This window comes from Ictidomys tridecemlineatus, chromosome 9, assembly GCF_052094955.1.
Source record: "Ictidomys tridecemlineatus isolate mIctTri1 chromosome 9, mIctTri1.hap1, whole genome shotgun sequence".
In the NCBI taxonomy this organism is placed as follows: Eukaryota; Metazoa; Chordata; class Mammalia; order Rodentia; family Sciuridae; genus Ictidomys; species Ictidomys tridecemlineatus.
Window position 1 is genome coordinate 121612878 of NC_135485.1, and position 19638 is coordinate 121632515.

The 19638-nt window shown below is 44.5% G+C and overlaps 1 protein-coding gene and 1 long non-coding RNA gene across 8 annotated transcripts in view; one reads left to right on the forward strand and one right to left on the reverse strand.

Moving 5' to 3' along the window:
• Positions 1-7394, reverse strand: part of LOC144366916 (uncharacterized) — a 175791-nt gene extending 168397 nt beyond the window's left edge. For all 7 annotated transcript variants that reach the window (XR_013426115.1, XR_013426118.1, XR_013426112.1 and 4 more), the window contains exon 1: positions 6874-7394. This is a non-coding gene — a long non-coding RNA (uncharacterized LOC144366916). The remainder of the gene's footprint in view (positions 1-6873) is intronic.
• Positions 7395-8178: 784 nt separating this feature from the next.
• On the forward strand, positions 8179-16188 carry Sfrp2 (secreted frizzled related protein 2). The gene is made up of 3 exons (XM_005330904.4): positions 8179-8680; positions 11010-11090; positions 15037-16188. The coding sequence occupies exons 1-3, from the start codon at positions 8179-8181 to the stop codon at positions 15339-15341; spliced, it is 888 nt and encodes a 295-aa protein (XP_005330961.1). The 3' UTR covers positions 15342-16188.
• The last annotated feature ends 3450 nt before the right edge of the window (positions 16189-19638 follow it).

Consider the following 19638-nt stretch of genomic DNA (forward strand, 5'->3'; position numbering starts at 1 on the left):
TTTAAATATTTCTATAGTAGATGAACACAATACTTGTATTTTATTTTATTATTTTTTTTAATGTGTTGCTGAGGATCGAACTCAGTGCCTCACATGTGCTAGGCAAGTGCTCTACCAACTGAGCTATAACCCTAGCCCTGTTCACTTATTCTTAAGTTAAAAGAATATAACTATTTTTACCTTTTGGCGTTTTTTTGTTTTGTTTGTTTTTTAGATTTGGGTAGTAAAATTTTTAAAAAGATTGTCACTATCCTCTTGTGTTGCCTGAATGTTTTATATAGAATATATATTACATTTATTTTTAAAAAAAAAAAAAGATACTTTTTGAAGGGGAAGCAAACTGTGAGTAGAAAATTTCATATTAAATTTATTTAACTTTGCTTTATTCCCTTCTGTCTTTTATTTAGCAGTTAGTTGGTTGTTGATTGGAGAAATGCAAAATTGCTCAGGAGACAGCATTTTTTTTTAAGTGGGCCATAAAATTTTCCCATGTATTTATTACAATTTAGGTTTTTAAATATATTTTCATCTTCAATTGACACATAGTAATTATACATATTTATGAGGTACAGTTTGACATTTCAATACATGTATACTGTGCTATATGTAATAATCAGATCAGTGTAACTGGCATATCTCTGACCTTAAACATTTATCATTTCTTTGTGTTAGGAGCATTCAAAATAATTTAGGGTTATTAAAACATGAATATTCTTTTCTGAAAGTAAATTTATAAACTGGGCAGAATATAATCTTTTGTTTGATCATTTAAGCTGATCTTATATGAGGACAAGGAACAGATTTCTCAAGATGTTTTACAGAAGGTTTTTCTGATTGTCTGCTTTCTCATAAAGCTTATCACAAAAAGTTTACTCAAAGATAACTAAGGTTCTCAAACAGGAACAGCAAATAAATGGTCATCCTTCGCTTTGTTATTCCTTTGCCACGCAACACATATTCACTCTTTGAGAATCTTCACCTTTTGTCCATGTGCAGTCAGAAAGATTCTTTATTCTCAGACATGTGTGCCATCTTTAAGTAAATGTAAAACAGCAAATTTTTAATTTTACCTAATACCAAGCCAAAAAAAAAAATCCTAAAGATGAAGGCCCTTTTTTTTTTTTTTACTCCCTCAGTGCAGCATAGACACTCAGCAGTCATTTGATTGGGATGGACAGAATTAATGATCTTGAGGAAATTTTCCACATTAAGGTATCAGGCTGCTAATTATAACATCTATTAAAAAGAAGAACAGGGCAGAATATTTACCCTGTTGTGGTGACACGGTGACATCTCATGGAAATCATTTCAGTGACTACCTAGAAAGTCCATAGATAGCATGGGAATATTCTAGGGAATAACAGATCATTTTCAAAACATTTTAAAATGAGAAAAAAATCTGATTTTGAAGCTGGGTACAAGCAAAATTGACCCTTTCCTTCTTTCCTGCTCTCCTGTCCTCTGCATCCTCAGCTCCTCTGAATATAACTAGAATTAGCACAAATCAAAGGTTTCAATTCCCTCAATCGAACAGAAGGAGTTAAAGACATGTTTTCAGTATTTGTTCCAGAGAAGAATTGATAATAGAAAAACCTCAGATAAACTTGCTCATCTTGAAGCTTTAATGCAGGCAAGCAGTCAGAGAAGGGTTTCTAAACTACTACAAAGAGTAATAAATTAAGTGTACTCATAAAAGTGTTCTTTCCATCCTTATTTTCTTCCAGGGAAGAACTTGTCATGAACTTCTTTGGCTAATTAAGATTTCAAGGAAATAAAAGGAAAACAGCAAAGCTTGCACAACATGGCCAAGATGATCTCTAGACACTTCACAAACTGGCCACCTACCAGGAATTCCATTTAACATTTGGAAATGTTATTTCTATGTAATATTTCACTCCCCATTGTATCACTGGAGATTTACAAACTACTAAGAAACATTGGGCTCACTAGTGAAACTTTGTTAATAGTGAGTACCAATGACTTCAGCCAAAACTGCTACATCAGCATATACGGGACACTGTAGTTTGAAATTACAGGTTATATACTCTTAGCTAGCCCTAGATCAACAACAGTTAGACAACAACAAAAAGGCTTTTCTAATTTAGATTTAACTACCACTATGAATCTTGTTACTTACTAAAGTTGAATGTGTCATAAAATGATGAATCACTTTAATGAATCTGACAAAAATGTCTTAATTTGAGCTGCATTAAAGTCTACCATTATAGAGAAAGATCCAAACAGACAAACATGGAGTATGGAAAAGCATCCCTAACACTCAGTTCACTAAGAATGACAAAAGGCTTTTTATTCAGGGATTTGTCTCTGGAAAGATGGTGCATGTGTGCAGGAATTCAGATTCCATCTGTTGCTTTAGAGCCGACAGGCTTTATTGTATTGACTTTGTGCTCTTTATCTGATGGCAATAAATTCCCACCAGAGTGAAGCACCAGCTTAGCCAGTGACCCCTGCTGTTCACTTCAGACAATGGAGCAGGTCTTTCTTCCCAGAGACTGGTTTGTGGACTGCCCCCTATGAATAGCCCTGGGTTTTTGCTGTTTCCATTCGGATTTCCTAATGTGAGCAATTAGGAGATACTTCATTTCAAGAGTCTCATCAGCAGTTGCAACTCATCAGCGATCAATAAACTCCTGGGATTCCAGAAAAAGACAGGGAAAATTGGAGGAAAGGGGTCAGGGAGGAGGAAAGGAAAAGTGTTAATAAATCTTTTAGTAATTAAGAGTGCAAAATGAATTAGGTGCACACACTTGACACAAACTTCAAATTTTGGAATCCAAGACCAAGGAATTACTAATGGCCCAGCAAATTGGAGAACTTAAGACTGTAAATAAAAAGCTGCTTTGGGGCAGGGCTGGGGAGGTGGTGGTGGGGTGTTGTATGCACAAAACAAATGAAATTTCCTTCCCAGAGGCGGATATTACTGAACCGCCACCGAGGATGTTTTATTTTGTTCTTTTTTTTTTTTTAACCATAAGTAGCCCAGAGATGCAAATAAGAAAAGCCAAGCCCTAGCCCCGTCCCTTCTTCGAAAATCTTCTCTTTGAAAAAACAATAGAAAAAAAAAATGGAAACTGGTCCCTGCAAAGGCGCCAAACCCAGCTGCCTCCATGATGTTTCTCCTTTTCTGGAAAAAACAAAAAAAAAGTATATTATAAAACAACTTCCTCTGTCCATAGTCAGTTTTTCACTAAATCATCCTTGTGGCCAGGGGAAGAGCAAGGAAATGATCCTACCTAGAGTAATTATTTTTATGATATTGGAGACTGGTTTTTAGCCATTTTTGTGGAGTTCCCAAAGTCTCCATTCGCTGACTTCAGAGTCTTTCTCCATGAGCGAGTTCACTGTGGTTGGGACAAAAAGGGCCCGGGAACTGATGGGGCTCCCCGCCGGCTGGCTTCACACCAGCCAGGGCGCTCACACCCACCGCGCGGTACCGCTCTCCGGGCGCTGCGCCCTCCGCGGTCAGGGGACCCCGCGGGAAGATGGGGGGCACGGAACCCCTCCCCAGCCAACCAGTCTGCGACTCCGCCGCGAAAAGGCGACAGGGGCCTCGCCTCGGGGACGGGCAGACACTGGCCTCCCTGGCCCCTTCGTGGGTTTTCCCAGTACCATCCCGAGCCCTGGAAATCTTCAGCAAAGCGACACGCGCAGGAACTCGGGTTAAGAGTTGGCAAACGGGTCGTCCTCAGACTCTTTTTTTTTTTTTAACGAGAGGCCGAGGCGGCGTAGCAGGCCCGGGTCCACGTCTAAGCTGTGGGGTACCAGGGGGTCCAAGTGCAAGCTGACGTGCGTTGCGACCCAGCGCTGGCACCTGTCCTCCCTGCACTGGCGTCGGGAAGCTTCCCTCAAGGGCAGTGAGGCCCAGTGAAGGGAGGACCAAAGACAAAGAAAATGACCCCCAGTCCCCCCAAAAGCCATCCTCGAGCCCAATTTGTTTTTTTGTTTTTTTTTTTTTTTAAAGGCAAGGATCTCAGAGCCACGGTAGCAGGAGAGAAGCCGACTTGCAATCTTAGAGGGACAATGTCTGGTTTGGGAAATGGCGCCCCCACATGGCTACTTCGACTCTCAGAAAAGATGCTTCAGAGAGGAGTAACCTGAAAGCGTCGCAGCTGCAGGCAGAGCAGGGACGGCCAAAGGAGGAGGACCAGACGTCGCCCACCCGCTGACCGACGCGTGGGTGAAAGCCAGGCCACAAAGCTGTTGAAGACACCCAATAGATCAGGACGGGACCCCCAAATCGGCCGAGGCATAATTTCACCAAAATACCTCTGAGGTCAGCAACTACTAGTGACCTGGCTCAATTAATCTCTGGGAGCCTCAGTTTCCTCGTGACTAGTGATGTGCAAAAGGATAATAAAAAGATGGCAGTGAGGATGTCATCAGGCAGGATGGCCCTCAATCGGTTAGTGAAGCCTCTTAGCAATGGATTGCTCTTCTCTGCGTTGCTCTCGTCCTTTCCCCAAGTAACTGAATTACTCTGGGCTTGGGAATTGCTGTAATAACGCCTTAAGGCATCCCAAGAGGCTGTGCATTTTAATCTGGAGCATGAACACCCCAAATTTTCCAATCTAAGTGAACAAGAAGTTATGGTGTGGACATGAGGGGGCTAAGAAACCAGTTTCCAATTTGAAGATCCCCTTCTGATGCCGGTGTTAGAGTAGGAGAATTAAGAAAAAGCATATTACACGTATTTTTCTCTTTCTTGCTTTCACTCCTAAGAAATAAGCATCTGTACGCTTTCTCTTTCATGAGATGATTTCGCCAGTGGGGATGAGAGGGTCACTTTACCCAGCACTTCTAGAATGCAGAGCTGATGCTGGGGTGGAGAGGCTCCCAGCTTGGGCCCTGGTGAAGGACAGAATCTCAGAGACTGAGAGTGAGGGTCCTACCTGCCCAGAAACTCTTGCTGCAACACAGGTTTAACCAAGTGCCTGAACTGCTCTGCAGTGATTGGCGGGGGTTGGGGGGTGGGGTGCCTTTCTTTGTCACTCAAGATTTTCAGTGTCCTGGCCACAGAAAACACTCAAGCAGAGAAGCAGGGCCAAATCCAGAACAAAGTTGATGGAGGCTTTTCTTCAGGCCTGTAACCTGTGGGTGAGATGTTATTCACTGTGTGCCCTGGGGTGAGGGGTATTAAAACCCCTCCATTCCCAGAGACCCATGGGAAGAGCTCTTTAAACCGGATGCCTGGCTTGGTATATGGAATCACCATAGGGTGGACACCCATCACCACTTACTAGGTGTGGTGAATAGAATTTCCGTTCCTAAAAAAGGCACTAAATCGGCAAAGAAGAGAGTTAGCAGGTTGGGGGGGGGGGCTGGGTTTTGTTTGTTGTTTTATCCCAAAACAAAAGCCTTTGGCTTCTTTGGATAAATGACAAGGATCAGAGGAAACCTGTGAACTAGAGGGCTGTGCCGGGTGGAGCAGCACCACATGCACACATCTCCAAACCGGCATTCTGCTCAGGTGACTGGCTGCGGTAGCAGAGGGACCGAAGCTGGGAAGACACGCCGCGATGGCCACCAATTGTCCCAGTGCTGTGTTTTTCACTCGGGTACCAGCCTCAGCGGGAGGTTATTCCTATGTTGCCTAGCAATCGGCTGGTCCTGCCGGCGCGCCTGTCACACGGACACGCGCTCGGTGTGTCGTAGACAAGGAAAAAACAAAAGGGAGGGGAATGCGACACGAGGTGGGGAAGGTAGGGAAGTAAGATGCAGCCGGCGCAGGGTGGGGCAGAGGCTGAGGGGCTGGATGCAGCTGCGGTAGGCACCGCGGGCGGGACAGCCAGGAGAACCTGGGGACCCGTGACTCCGGCACGATTCCCGGCGCCCCCTGGCGGTGAAGCAGCCGCGCGGTCTCCCGAAACAATGCCTCGGGCCGCTCGGGCCGCTCGGGCGCGTGGTCTGCCCCACCCTCTGCCCCCGGCACACACGCGCTCACTCACACCTCCCGGGTGTGCCACAGAGCGTGGCTCAAACCAGCCCGACCGTCTTCGGACTTCTAGAGCCCCCAGCAAGGGTCTCTGCGGAGCAGAGGGTACCCCAGAGGAGCGCGTTGGGGACGGGGGCGTCCGAGGCAGGAAGGCTCCCACCCCTCCCCGACCCCCGCCGAAGTCTTAGCATCTCTCCGAGCTCAGGACCCCGAGCAGCTGTTGGATTCAATGTCAGGCGTTTCCTACGGGGTTTTCAAAGGAGTGTGTGTTTGGGGAGGCGGGTTTTAAGGCTCTCGGTGCTTCAGTTAGAAACCGAGAGGCCTAAGACAAAGTCGGGGGGAGAGCGGCTGTTGACTGCCACCCTGGGCCTTTCCCGGGCTGCGCCACCGTGCCACTGCAGAAGGATCAAAGCTGAGCTTTTAACGGTCCCGATTCTCCGAATTCGAAAGGTGCGCTCCCACCGCTTGGCGCTTTTCCAAATGTGTTTACCGCCAGAAATAAATAAGAGGTGATTCTGAATGGGCTTTCGCCACTTCTTAACCCCCTCCTCGAAGCTGCTGGACCACAAAGCGTGTCCGACTACAGAGCCCGGGGGAGTCTCCAAGGCCACAGCATCCCCCGGAAGGAGGATATAGGGCAGGTCTGAGCCTGCGGACGGTTCTCAGTGGCCGGAAAGTAATAACAATGCGCCCATCTTACATATGAAAGAACCTCGCTCTCTGGGGACTGTCTCTTTGGGATGTGCACCTTCACACAGTGAGGGAGGAGGAGCCAGAGGAGCCCCGGGAGGTGACAGCCGCTTCCCCGGCGGGGGTGGGGGGATTGGGAGCGATGAGGGGGAGGGGAGACACACACACGCACACACGCACGCACTTTCCTTGCCTGGCACCCAGTACCCAGTTTGCAGCTGTGAACTTACGGTTTGCAGTCCTCAAAGACTCTACATCCCCAGAACCACGTGGGCAGAGTTTGTTCACCTCTGCCCAGCTTGGTACACCCTGTGCGTGTAAAGTGAGTAAACCAATGCTGCCAAGGTCGCGTTTAACCCTTCCCCCCCTCTTGGCAGGACTCTTGGCTCTTCCCAATCTGCCAGTCTCTCGTGCTGGGCAGAAATTCTTCCCCGATTGTGTTCAGGAAACCCCCAAGTTGCGGCTCTCCTGAGCCCCCTGCTGTAAGGGCCGGTCTGTGCTAGGACCCTTATGGGACTCATCCCGTTTACTTAAATGAGGAAAATCTCGCTTCCGAAAAGGAGAAATGGTGGGCAATTTTGTGTGATGCTGATGAGATGCGAGGCACTTCTACAATGGCAAGATCATTTAAACGCCCCCAACAAAACACTCCAGTACTTATTATTATTTCGTTTTCCATGTAAAGCTTTGCTTACTTTTTAATTCTAATGGTTTTTCTAGGAGCAGAGGGAAACACGCCACATGGACCACTCTGCTGAACTGTAGCTGGAGTTTTGGTAACAAATGAAATTCGCCGAGGCGGCCTGGCGCTCAGGTCCCGGGGCACACAGAGCCTAAAGGCTGGTGGTTGGTGGCTCCCTAGGACTCCGTTTCGCGGCGCGATGCCGGAGAAAGAACAAAAACTGAGGGCTGTGACACAATGCACAAGGGCCAGGGCCGCTAGAACGGTGGAGTAGGTTCAGGCCTGAACCTGGCTGCGAGGCCGCTCGCTTTGCGAGGTGCTTGTCCCCAACTCCCGCAGCCCGCGCCTTGCTGGCTCCCTGCCGGACGCAGCCAGGCTTGTCTGTTTGTTGTTTAAAGCAATCGCAGAGCGCGCGCGCGCAGCAGCAGCATCTGGGGATGGGGCACAGCCAGAATTTACTTCCAGCGAGCTCACGAGGGCCATTCTCAACCGAAAACCAGACCAAGAAAATAGTGACCAGCCCTCCTCAGATTACTCTCCACTGGCTCCTCCCTTGCCCCCCCCACCTCCAGATTTGCATAAAAAAGGCCAAGAAAACTCTGGCTGTGCCCCAGCAGCGGCTCACTCTGCTCCCCCGGGTCGGAACCCCCCGGAGCTGCGCGCGAGTTTGCAGCGCCTCGCCGGAGCGGTCTTTCCAGTTCTCGGCTTCGCGCGCTCGGACCACCGGCGCGGGTTTTCCAAGCCCACGAACCGCGCCTAACGGAACCAGCGGACCCGGGACGAGCTCGAGCTCCGGTTGCCTCGCGCTTCCCCGGCTCGGCTCTCTCCGCCCCGCGGGGGTCGCGCGCCCACCATGCCACAGGGACCAGGTTCGCTGCTGCTGCTTGTCCTCGCCTCGCACTGCTGCCTTGGCTCGGCGCGCGGGCTCTTCCTCTTCGGCCAGCCCGACTTCTCCTACAAGCGCAGCAATTGCAAACCCATCCCGGCCAACCTGCAGCTGTGCCACGGCATCGAGTACCAGAACATGCGGTTGCCCAACCTGCTGGGCCATGAGACCATGAAGGAGGTGCTGGAGCAGGCGGGCGCCTGGATCCCACTGGTCATGAAGCAGTGCCACCCGGACACCAAAAAGTTCCTGTGCTCCCTTTTCGCCCCTGTCTGCCTCGACGACCTAGACGAGACCATCCAGCCGTGCCACTCACTCTGTGTGCAGGTGAAGGATCGCTGCGCTCCAGTGATGTCCGCCTTCGGCTTCCCCTGGCCCGACATGCTTGAGTGCGATCGTTTCCCCCAAGACAACGACCTCTGCATTCCCCTCGCTAGCAGCGACCACCTCCTGCCGGCCACTGAGGAAGGTAAGCCTTCCCTCTTAATTCGTCCCCCTCGCGGCTAAGCTAAGACCCTCCCGTGGGATCCCGCAGCCCCCTTCTGGCATCCGGATTTGTCACGCTGAGGGTGCCAGTCCTGCGAAGGGCAGACGCGCTCCTTGCTCTCCTATGCTGCAAGAAGACTATCAAATTTGAGACATCCCCACCCCCGAATTATGCCAGAAAAAGAAAGAAAACAAAGAACAACAAAAGCAACTTTTCTTTATAGACACACAATTCTTGCTGAAGATGCTAGCACTAGGGCATCCTTCTGAGAGCGGTCCAAGTGGGCTTGTGTGGAGGAGTTGGTTGGTGGGGTGCCAGTGTTCCTTGACCATCCCTTAATTCTCACGTTCTTACCTCTGGGCAGTGTGCTAGTCTCAGCATCATTTCCCATACAGCCAGGATTACAAAGATGTACAAACGGTTGACCTTTTAAGCTACCTTTTGTCCTTTGCCAGTTTAGGTTTGGGAGAGAAAACCAGGACTGACTGGAAATTGAATATTTCGTTTTAATTGCCCAGGTGTTTGAGAAAGAGGGCATAAAAGGAGTCTCCGGGAATCATCTTTCTATCACTATCAGCTTTTATCTTAGGAGTGGTTTTAATTAACTGGAGAAAATCATGCAAACGAGTTTCCCAAGTTTTTAGAAAACAGAGGGGGAGTTCCTGGGCAAAAACCATCAAAGCAATGAAAACCTCATGGGCTCTTGATATTCTTCCTGAAAGGAAAACGTATACAATGTGTCTGGGCTGATTTAGGTCCCCCTGGGATAGAAAGGGGGCTTCCTAATCCCTTTCAGGACTTCAGCAGTGTCTCCCTTTCAGTCTAATTGTTTTCCTACAGACATCATTAGTTAAAGAAAATGCAAAGTTGTTTAGCAATCTTTCCTGGCAGGCACCATGAGTTTGCAATCATCTTATTGGTTAGATTTCTAATTTATTGCAAATGTTTGGCATTTTTCAAACATTTGTCCAACATATACCATAGACTAACCAATACAGGTTAGTAACATTTTATATACATTCTGAGAGCTCCTAATTGGAAATATTTCATTCAGGTTGGGTGAGGGGAGTTAGTTTCTTGTGGGTTGGTTTGGGTTTTCTTTGGTTTTGTTTTTCCCCACTATCAATCAGTACCAACATTATACACTGTACATTTCTTAAAAAAAAAAAAAAAAAAAGTTACTTTCCTACTTCAAAATAAAAGTTTGTGCTCTTCAAATTTTTCTTTTTTTTGGGGGGGTGGATTTGATAAATAACTCTTTGATTATCTATCACCTAAAGTTTTTTTCTGTGAAAATTCCATTCTACCTTAGTGACGATTAAATTTTACCTAAACTTTAAAGACAGCATTAGCATATTTGTAAATGAGAGAAAGAGAATGTTTTCTCAAGAAATCAAGACTGTTTTAGAAGAGCCTTCTAGACTTTTTTATAATGATGCAAACACAAAATTCCTAGGTTTGGTCAGACCCCACATACAGGTCTGCCTCATCTTTGACTAGTTTCAGAAACAGGTTTGTTTTGGGGGAGTTTTAAACTTAGAAAGGCAAGAAGAACCTGTACAAGGAAGCCTCATAGATAACCATGAAATAAATGCTGCCTAACTCAAGCACAGACAAATCAGAAAGCACAAGGTGAGTCAGAACCAGTAAGAGCAAGCTGTTATAATTAGAGAGGTGTTTCCCAGGGGGGAAACAGCCCCCATGTTTTGCTTGAGTAAGGGAAGATCCTTTTTTGTGGATTGTCCTGACAATACAGCACTAGCCACCCCTTCCTGCACAAGCTTCAAAATACCAAGCCATGGCTCCCTGAGATGCTGAGCTCTGCTGACTAGAATGAGCTACCCTGGGGTCCTCTAGCTGAGAAAGATCTTTGGACTGATTTTATGGTTACCATGTTTTCCAAAACTCTCAAGGTTCCCTTTGACGTTTCGGGTGTTTTCTTCTTAGAAAGACTTTGGGAGTAACTTTATTAGACCAAATATGTCCCAGGGATGGGGAGGACAAGCTGAAAAGTTGCCACCTGTCCAAGTGAACTAGTTACACACACCTGCACACTGTGCCCACAACTTTTTATTTGGGAGTTATTGTTTATCAACATATGGGGCATTTCTCATATTGTCCAACCAAAAATGAGGAGCAAAGGGGACTTTCTTAGGAATGAGTGGTCCTACTTTTATAGAGGAGGCAGAAGCAGGGGTCATCTAGGACAATTGCTGCCCTGGCCTGGATAAGCCCTTTGGGTTATTTACAAATGCCACCTGCTATTCCCTTTTAAAGCAAACTTACTAAAGACTATTTTTCACACTTCTAGCTCCGAAGGTATGTGAAGCCTGTAAGAGTAAAAGTGAGGATGACAACGACATCATGGAAACTCTTTGTAAAAATGATTTTGGTAAGTAATACATCACCAGCACCAACAGATTTCACATTCAAAAGTTTTATTTACCAAACCTGAAAGTACAAATCATTAAGATGCTACTAAAAACTGGGTGAAATACAATCATAGCTCATGATTCCTAAAGCCATTTAAGTTGCTCTTAGTTTCCTTGGTATATCACAATCATGTACGGAGTTACATATTTGAGTGAGATGCAGTTTCCTTAAGCAGTAATCAAATTAAAAAATGACTCAAGTCATCAACATTCAGTGGCACACTTTTCAACTCACTTTGACTTTTTTTGTGCCCACAAACATAATCCCAGCCATATTCTCTTCCCTTGACATGTGTTCCATCAATTGGAATGCAAATATTATCCTCAGCAAAGAAGATTCGAGGCATTAAGTTGGCCACAGATAAGATAAATAAATACTTTTACTTATAACCCATAGTGATTTGTTCCTCTTATGTTCTATCATTAATGAATACATCCAAGGCACTGATCAATTATTTATAGGGGAGAGGTTCCTTAAATTTAAAAAGAAGGACTTCACGAGAAAGCACCTAACATGGGCTGTTGCATGATCCTCAGTTACCATCTTAAATTCCTTTTTTAAAAGAAATTTTTATAAAGTTTTTATGAGTAAGTCTAGACACATTCGCCACACTTTTATGCAAATAGTTAGGGGGAAAAGGCAGAGAAGAAGAAAGCTTCGAAATTTACTTTAGCAAGATACATGAAAGATGCCACGATGACATGGTGCTTAAGGCCAATAAAAAACATATGTGATACGTTGCCCAAGTTCCATGAAGTCTAAGTGATTCTCCTTAAAAAGAGTACTAGAAGAGGAAAGAAAGTGGGAGGCTTCCTCTGCAAAGAACTCCACCAGCGCCTCCTCTGGGGTCCTCAGGCCTCCCAGCTGAGGGGGAGCCCAGCTAGACCCAGAAGCAGTGCAGAATCCGAGTTGGAAATGGCCACGAACTTCACCCAGACGACTCCTAAGGCTGTAATCCTATTCCAAGAGCTGACACCTTTTGTGCTAGTATAACTGGTACCTTTAAAAGTATTTATTTAGGCAGAAACCTGAAGTTACTGGTAAATAGGTAAAGTCCTAAAGTCCTTGCTCTATCAATCAATAATGGGCTCAACAGATCTGTATTAGCACTTACACCCATTCAACAAATCCTTGAGACTGAGGAACATCATTCCAGCTCCCACGTTTCATAGACTTCCACTCTCCCTCCCTTGCTATCCCTAAAACCTTGGGCCCAGCCAGCTCCCTGACTCTGAAAACAATCCAATCACCGTCCTTCATCAGCTCCAGCTCTCTTCCAGAAGTAGCCTTGTTTTAACCTTGGCTGGTCCCAGGACAACCATGGCCCTACCTTTAAAAAGGTTTCCCGCTGTTAAGGAAGAGGAGAGAAAGAAAGTAGTTCAAAGTCTTAACCAACCCTTCCCATCAGGAAGAGCCACAAATGGTAGGGCTAATAGAATTTCATGTCTGCATTCAAATATGTACAAATTGCAAACTTTCTAGGGGCCAGGCATGTTAGCAGCAGATAATCCCAAACCACCAAAGCCTTACCAAAACACAGTTCTAAGTTTCCATGCTGTAAGACTTGATTAAAGGCAAGAGAGATAACTATCATTTTAGTAAAACATATTAAAAATTCTATGAAATATTATTTTCATCCGGTAGCTTATGTCCTTTGCACTGCATGTAAGATCACTCTCTTGACTTTCATGGAAAACCAAAACAGTTGAGTAGAGGGGACACACATATTTGCTTGCTTACCCATACTGAACTTAACAGAAATCCCCCTATCAGGTTCTGTAGTCTGTCTCCTTAGGGGAATCCTTTCAAACACCATGGAAGTCTTCACACTTGAGGTATCACACATGCAGGTACCTCTTGAACTTTGTTTTCTATCTTTCCACTCTCCTTTTGACCCATTAAGGGATAATGAAGTGGAATTTCAGGAAGAGCATCATGTACCTTTAGTTTACAGGCAGTATTCCATATTACTTCTGCTCTTTGTGGAGTCATGGGTAGAAGGATCAAGCACAGCCATCTGATTTACTGACCCTGAATCATCTGGTAAGGCAGAAACTTCCCCTCTGCACTCCTTAAACATGGAGAAAATGTGGAACACCTCCTTACCTCAGAACTGCCTTCTGATCTATATGTAGATAGCTAGCTTATCATTGAGCAGGGTGGTATCATCACGTCTGCCTCCAACATCCCTGGTCACATCTTCCAAGGCAGGAACAGTATTTTGGAGCTTTAATTCCCTATGTCTGGTCTCAGCTGAAAATGCAAAGAGGAAACCCCTAATGTTCTCCCATGATACATGTTTGCCAAGTTGGTTATTATATAGCTACAGGAAGAGGAGTAATAAATCTCCTCCTGGTTAAAAGTGATGATTTGGTTTTTGATCTCCCAGCTCAAGAATGTTTCATTTGGCCAGGTGAAGCACACTCCATCTGTGCTAGAGACCAGCTCCTGGATAATGTGTAATCAGTTCATGGTGGGGCTTTCCAGGGCCCTACCCGCTTTACAGAGACCACATGTGATATTTCCATGACTTTGGTCTCACAAAGTCTGAGAACTCAGTGCTGTTTCAGAGGCATATCCAGCATTCTTGATTTCATCCTGGTTAAGCTTCTCATTTCTGATTGGCTGGAAAGTCATACTCAGTCGAATTCCCTGAGATTTTCAAAAAAGATAGAGAAACCCTCAAAGAGTTATAAACACTCAAGAAAACTCTTCCTCTATTACTAATTTAAACAATGCATTAAACCCCATCAAAGTCAGGAAGTCATACTTGCACGTCCCCTATACAGAACAGCTATCAATGGCACCAAGAGTCTTAGGACACATTGGAGTTGGGCAAATTAGTGCTCTCCAACCAGGATGGGAAATTTGACCTTCCCTCAAGAGAACTAGACTAAGGTGGGACACAATCTAACTGGGTAACCTGGTGCCAGTCACTAAAGTCTCTGGATTTCAGATTTTTCATGTAATAACAAGAGATCTTAATGGGATGACCTCTTCCAACCTTAAAGTTTTATCCCTTTCCTGCCTTCGTGGAGTCTTGAAATTTAAATCCAGCTTGTATGTTTGTAGGATTTTTCTTTCCCAAGGCATACTATTCATGACTATAAAATGTGTCTTTTATAGTAAACCACTTACGTTAGGTCTTAACATTCTAATGAGTCTACATATACATTTTGGAAACAGTACATATATGATCTGTAAATGCCTTGGCCTTGGACAGACAAATGAGAGCATGTGAGGATGAGGTCTTCAGAAAAACACTTTTATGGCTAAACATGTTGTGCTCTTAAAAAGCGTCTTGCATATTTTTTCTCCTAGTTACTTTACCAAATCAAATGCAGCTGCAAGATCAATTCTCCTTCCCTGTAATCTGTTCTTTAGAAAACAATGATTGTGTGATACAATTTCCTTACAGGTTTGTCCAAAAACCTCTCCGACATAATAAATTGAGTTTAAAGTTTACGGCCACAGAAGGATCACGTTTCACCTAAGAGTCAGGCATTTCTTTTCATGCTGAAGTTTCCAATAGGGGAAGTCATTTGTTGGGGTGAGCAGGAACCACATGCAACCTACTTACAAACACAAGGGCGGGCGAGGAAACCAGGAGAAAAGTTAATTGAGTCCTGCAAAGAGAAAGCATTCGGAAAGGGTGGCTGATTTGAAACAAAGTGCCTGGCAAATGCTTTGAGGCTTTAGAAATGGAGCCACCTGCTGCCCCCAGCTCCCAACCCCCTACCTGCAACCCCTGACAGTCTTATTAGTTCTAGGAAGCTCCTCTTTCCTGCCACAGGCCAAGTCACACACACACATGCCACTGGACAGAGTGCACCAAGTTCCCAGCCTATACTGTATGGTCTCGTGGTAACTGATGTGATTCCTTCTGTCCCCTCTCATCCTCACAGCGCTGAAAATAAAAGTGAAGGAGATAACCTACATCAACAGGGATACCAAGATCATCCTGGAGACCAAGAGCAAGACCATTTACAAGCTGAACGGTGTGTCCGAAAGGGACCTGAAGAAATCCGTGCTGTGGCTCAAAGACAGCTTGCAGTGCACCTGTGAGGAGATGAACGACATCAACGCGCCCTATCTCGTCATGGGTCAGAAACAGGGCGGGGAGCTGGTGATCACCTCCGTGAAGCGGTGGCAGAAGGGCCAGAGAGAGTTCAAGCGCATCTCCCGCAGCATCCGCAAGCTGCAGTGCTAGTTCCGGCATCCGCTTGGCTCCTGACTGGTCAGCTCCAGAGCCCAGCCGACCACTTCCGCTCTAGGACGTCACTTCCTGTCTCCCAAGCACAGCCCCTGCTCCAGCCCCAGCTGCCTTTTGCACGTTGCATACCCTTCCGGAGTCACCAGGCCCTGGGAGGCCTGGGAGTGGATAGATGCTCTCACATAAGGGAAAACCCGCCCAGATCGTGTGGAAATGTTCAGACTAATAAAATTATGAATACTTTTATGAAGGTTTCAAACAGTTCAATTCAAGGCTAGTTTTTGAATAGGTACGACTGTGACTTGGGTCTGATTTGTCTCCCGCTGTTTGGTGGGAAAACAATCTTTTCCACAGATGTTGCCGTAGCATGCAAACTGCTGCATTTTACCCTGTGGCCCAAACTTGTGGTTCACACTTGGTTGAGATAAAGCTGGCTGTTATCTCAACATCTTCCGGGGCTCCAGCCTGAGACTCAGCATCTAAGTCTTAACAAGGATTCATTGGTCATTTTACACCCTCATTGGGAACTTCAGATGGTTGCATGTATGTATCACATTCCAGCTGCCGACTTTCCATTTATAAAAAGCACATTAACCATTCTTCATAGCATGATCTCTTCAAGTAAAGGGCAAATTAAAGAAATTTTATTATTGACTTGAGTACTTTAAGCTGTGTTTAAAACATTTTTTACTTAATTTTTGCAAATTAAACCATTGTAGCTTACCTGTAATATACATAGTAGTTGACCTGAAAAAGTTGTAAAAATATTGCTTTAACCAACCCTGTAAATATTTCAGATAAACATTATATTCTTGTATATAAACTTTACATCCTGTTTTACCTATTCTTTGTCTCACGTCTTGTCTTTTCAGTACGAGGGGCTGGGAGGGAGCTATGCATGAGTGGTCAATTTCTTCTCAGGGGGTCCAGCTTGTTTGAAGTTATCTGCTTCTCAAGTGTCTCCCCCCACCACGTCCCCCCACCCTCCCACCTTGTGCCTCACATCTCCCACATTTCACCACTGCTGACCCTGTGGGAAGCAGAGACTTGAAGGCTTCTTTTGTCCCTTCTCAGCAGTTCAGCTGCAGCTACTTGACAATGTTACGCTAAACTTTAGGCCCATGAGCTGTACAGTGGTGCTTTTCGTTTCCCGAGATTTTAGAATGAAAAAGAAAGATCACTGCCAAAAGAGGCAATTCCTTCTCTACTTAAACTTGGGCCCTCACATAAAGAAGGCCAGCCACAATGAAGGAATGAAGGAAAATATGGTGAAAAACTAGCATTAAGATAAGAACTGGACAGCCACAAAAGGTTTGTTTTAGTCCATGTGGGCTACTAGAACAAAATATTTTAGGCTGGATAATTTATAAACAACAGAAATTTATTTCTCCCTGTTCTGGGAGCTGGGAAATTCAAGGTCAATTTGCCAGGGGATTCAGTATTTGGTGAGAACTCTGTTCCAGAGATGGTGCTTTCTCACTGTCCTCACATGTGGAAGGGGGTGAACAGCTCCCTCTGGGCTCTTTTGTAAAGGCATTAATCCCATTTACAAGGGCTCTGCTGTTATGGCCTAGTGACATCCTCCGGGCGCCACCGCTTAAGAAGCAGTCATTGGGGATTAGATTTTAACATGAGTTTTGGAGGGACATAAACACTCAGATCATAGCAGAGTCCATCCAAAACCTTTTTATCATTTTACTCTAAAGACTTTGCAGATATTCTATTAGACATATGAGGTTACAGGCCCAGAGAGGTTAGGCATTATAAGAGGCTTATAAGAAGAAGGGCCAGGGTTGCAATTCAGGCCCCTCAAATGACAAATTCTGCCTTCCATTCAACCTGAGAGGATTATAGAAGCATGATGTCACTCATCCATTCAACAAATATTTACTGAGCAAATATTTATTGAGCCATGTGCCAGGCCCTGTTCTAAATGCTGGGGAAGCACTTAGCAGCCCTTCATCTTATAGAGCGCATGTAAGAGAGTGAAGGAAATTTTTAAAGATAGCCACAATTATGTAACTGAAAAGTTATATGAAGCCTTCACTGGATGGCATTTTTAAATTTAGTTTAAAAGCTTCCTAAACAAATATTCACACTCGTGTCTCTAGAGCACTTCAAGTTCATCTGGCAACCAAAATTAACTAATTCACTACCCAGGCTGCAGTTTGGGGGGTCCCAGGCCTGAGTTGCATTGCAGTTTGACTCTGCTTCTCTTCTGATTCCACACACTCTGCTCCCATGGGGCCCCTATGGAGCAGACTAGAAAGGGGAGGGGCCCAAGGATCAAGGTCAACACTCTTTTTAAACTTGTGGAAGGGGAGATGAAAGATCCTGGAAAAGATAGAAAAAAAAAGAAACAGGAAAGGGAAAAAGTCCGGCATGGTGGCACACACCTGTAATTCCAGCGGCTCAGGAGGCTGAGGCAAGAGGATCACAAGTTCAAAGGCAGCCTCGGCAACAAGGTGCTAAACAACTCAGTGAGATCCTCTCTCCCTAAATAAAATACAAAATAGGGCTGGGGATGTGGCTAAGGGGTCGAGTGCCCTTGAATTCAATCCCCAGTACTGAAGGAAAAAAAAAAAAAAAAGAAGAAAGGGAACAGTAAATCAAGGATTCACCTGATCAAGGATGAGGAATCAGAATGGGGAAAATCATGCAATGGGCAAAAAGAAACCATTTGGAAGAAACTGTCCTGTCTGACTGCTCTCTCTCCAATCAAGGCAAACAATATGTGCTTACATAACAGGATACAAAAACTTCAGCTCTAGAGAACAAGTTAAAGCTAGATCCATCTCCAACAATCAAGTTGGAAGGAGTTAGCAGCTCTGGCATCATGCCAACATCTGCCTCTTACCATGTATGTCTCTCTGTGGACATTTCAACTGCTCCTCACGCCTCTTGTTCCCATCTTGGCAGAGAGTACAATCCAGTGAGACATGGACAAGGCAGCACAGGTAGGTTACTGTTTGATTATTTTATTTTATTGTTTTCCATGATGGTTCAGATGGCTCATTTATTTTTGAAAGAATCATGATTGTTTTATTAATTACTTTTTCAACTATCAGATTTCTTTTGCAGGCAGATGAAAACATGAATGTCCATCCATTATTGCAAAAAAAGAAAGCAAGTAACAAGACCTACATAGTAATAGGTTTCTGAGTTCCCTAAAATGATTTGTGATCCATTAGTAAAGTTAACATGCCCCAAATAGGAGATTGGCCTAAATAGAAAAACTATAAGATATGAAAACTATAGCAAATTTATAAGAGGCTTTTGAGTAACGTTTCCTAACTGCACAAAAGATAAAAGCACGGTCCACATCCACAAATAGTATACTGAAATGTACAGAATTAAAAATAATAAGTTTTATCAAAAAGTGCCTTCTATTTCTTAATCTCTTTTCTCTCACCAAATAATAATTTGGCAGCATTTCTTTTAACTTTCAGTGCTGTTTTCTATCAGGTTTTCCATATTCTTGAGTTTGGGGGCAGGGTTACCTTAAAAAGCAAATCCAGGTAATGAACCCCTTATGCAGTTGCTGCATCTGGATTATTGAACAGTATGGTTTTCACTTATGAAACAAATTGCACAAGTACAGGCTAATTTATTAGCTCAACACATGTTTACTGAGCATCAATTATTGACACTGGCTCATTCATTCAATTATTATGCATTGAGAGCTTATCCACAAGCCAGGTGCTGTTCTAGATGGTCAATACAGTTATCTGCCTTTCTTTGATCTTATTCTAGAGTAAGGAATTGTGCTAGGCTCTGGTGATAGATACAGGGGTTAGAGCCTTTTCAAAAAGAACTCATAATCCAGTCATAATCTAATACAGGAGAAAAGCTTGCAAACAGATAGATTATCCCAAAATTCTGTGTTGAGAGGGAAATGTGTACATATCCCAAGGGAGGGCCCAGAGGAGAGAGTAGTTAACTCAGGTAAAATTACAATGTTTGGTTCAGGTTGAGTTTAGAGTCAGGTAAAGGTACTTAGAAAAATTTTCAACGGATTGCGCCAGAAGATTTTCTATTAAGACAGAGTCTTAAAACTCATTCATCATCAGTTTTACATATTCCCAGCAACAATTGCAACTGGTATGTTGAAGATATTGTACTAATGCTACAAAAAAAAAAAAAAAAACAAGCACACGGCCCATAGCCTTTATAATACTCAGTCATGTTTAAAAATTCTCAAATTACAAACTAACATATAGATCAGAAAAAAACTAGAAATTAAACATAATGAAACAAAAGACTTTTAAATATGGTTCATAATTGTCCAGAGAGT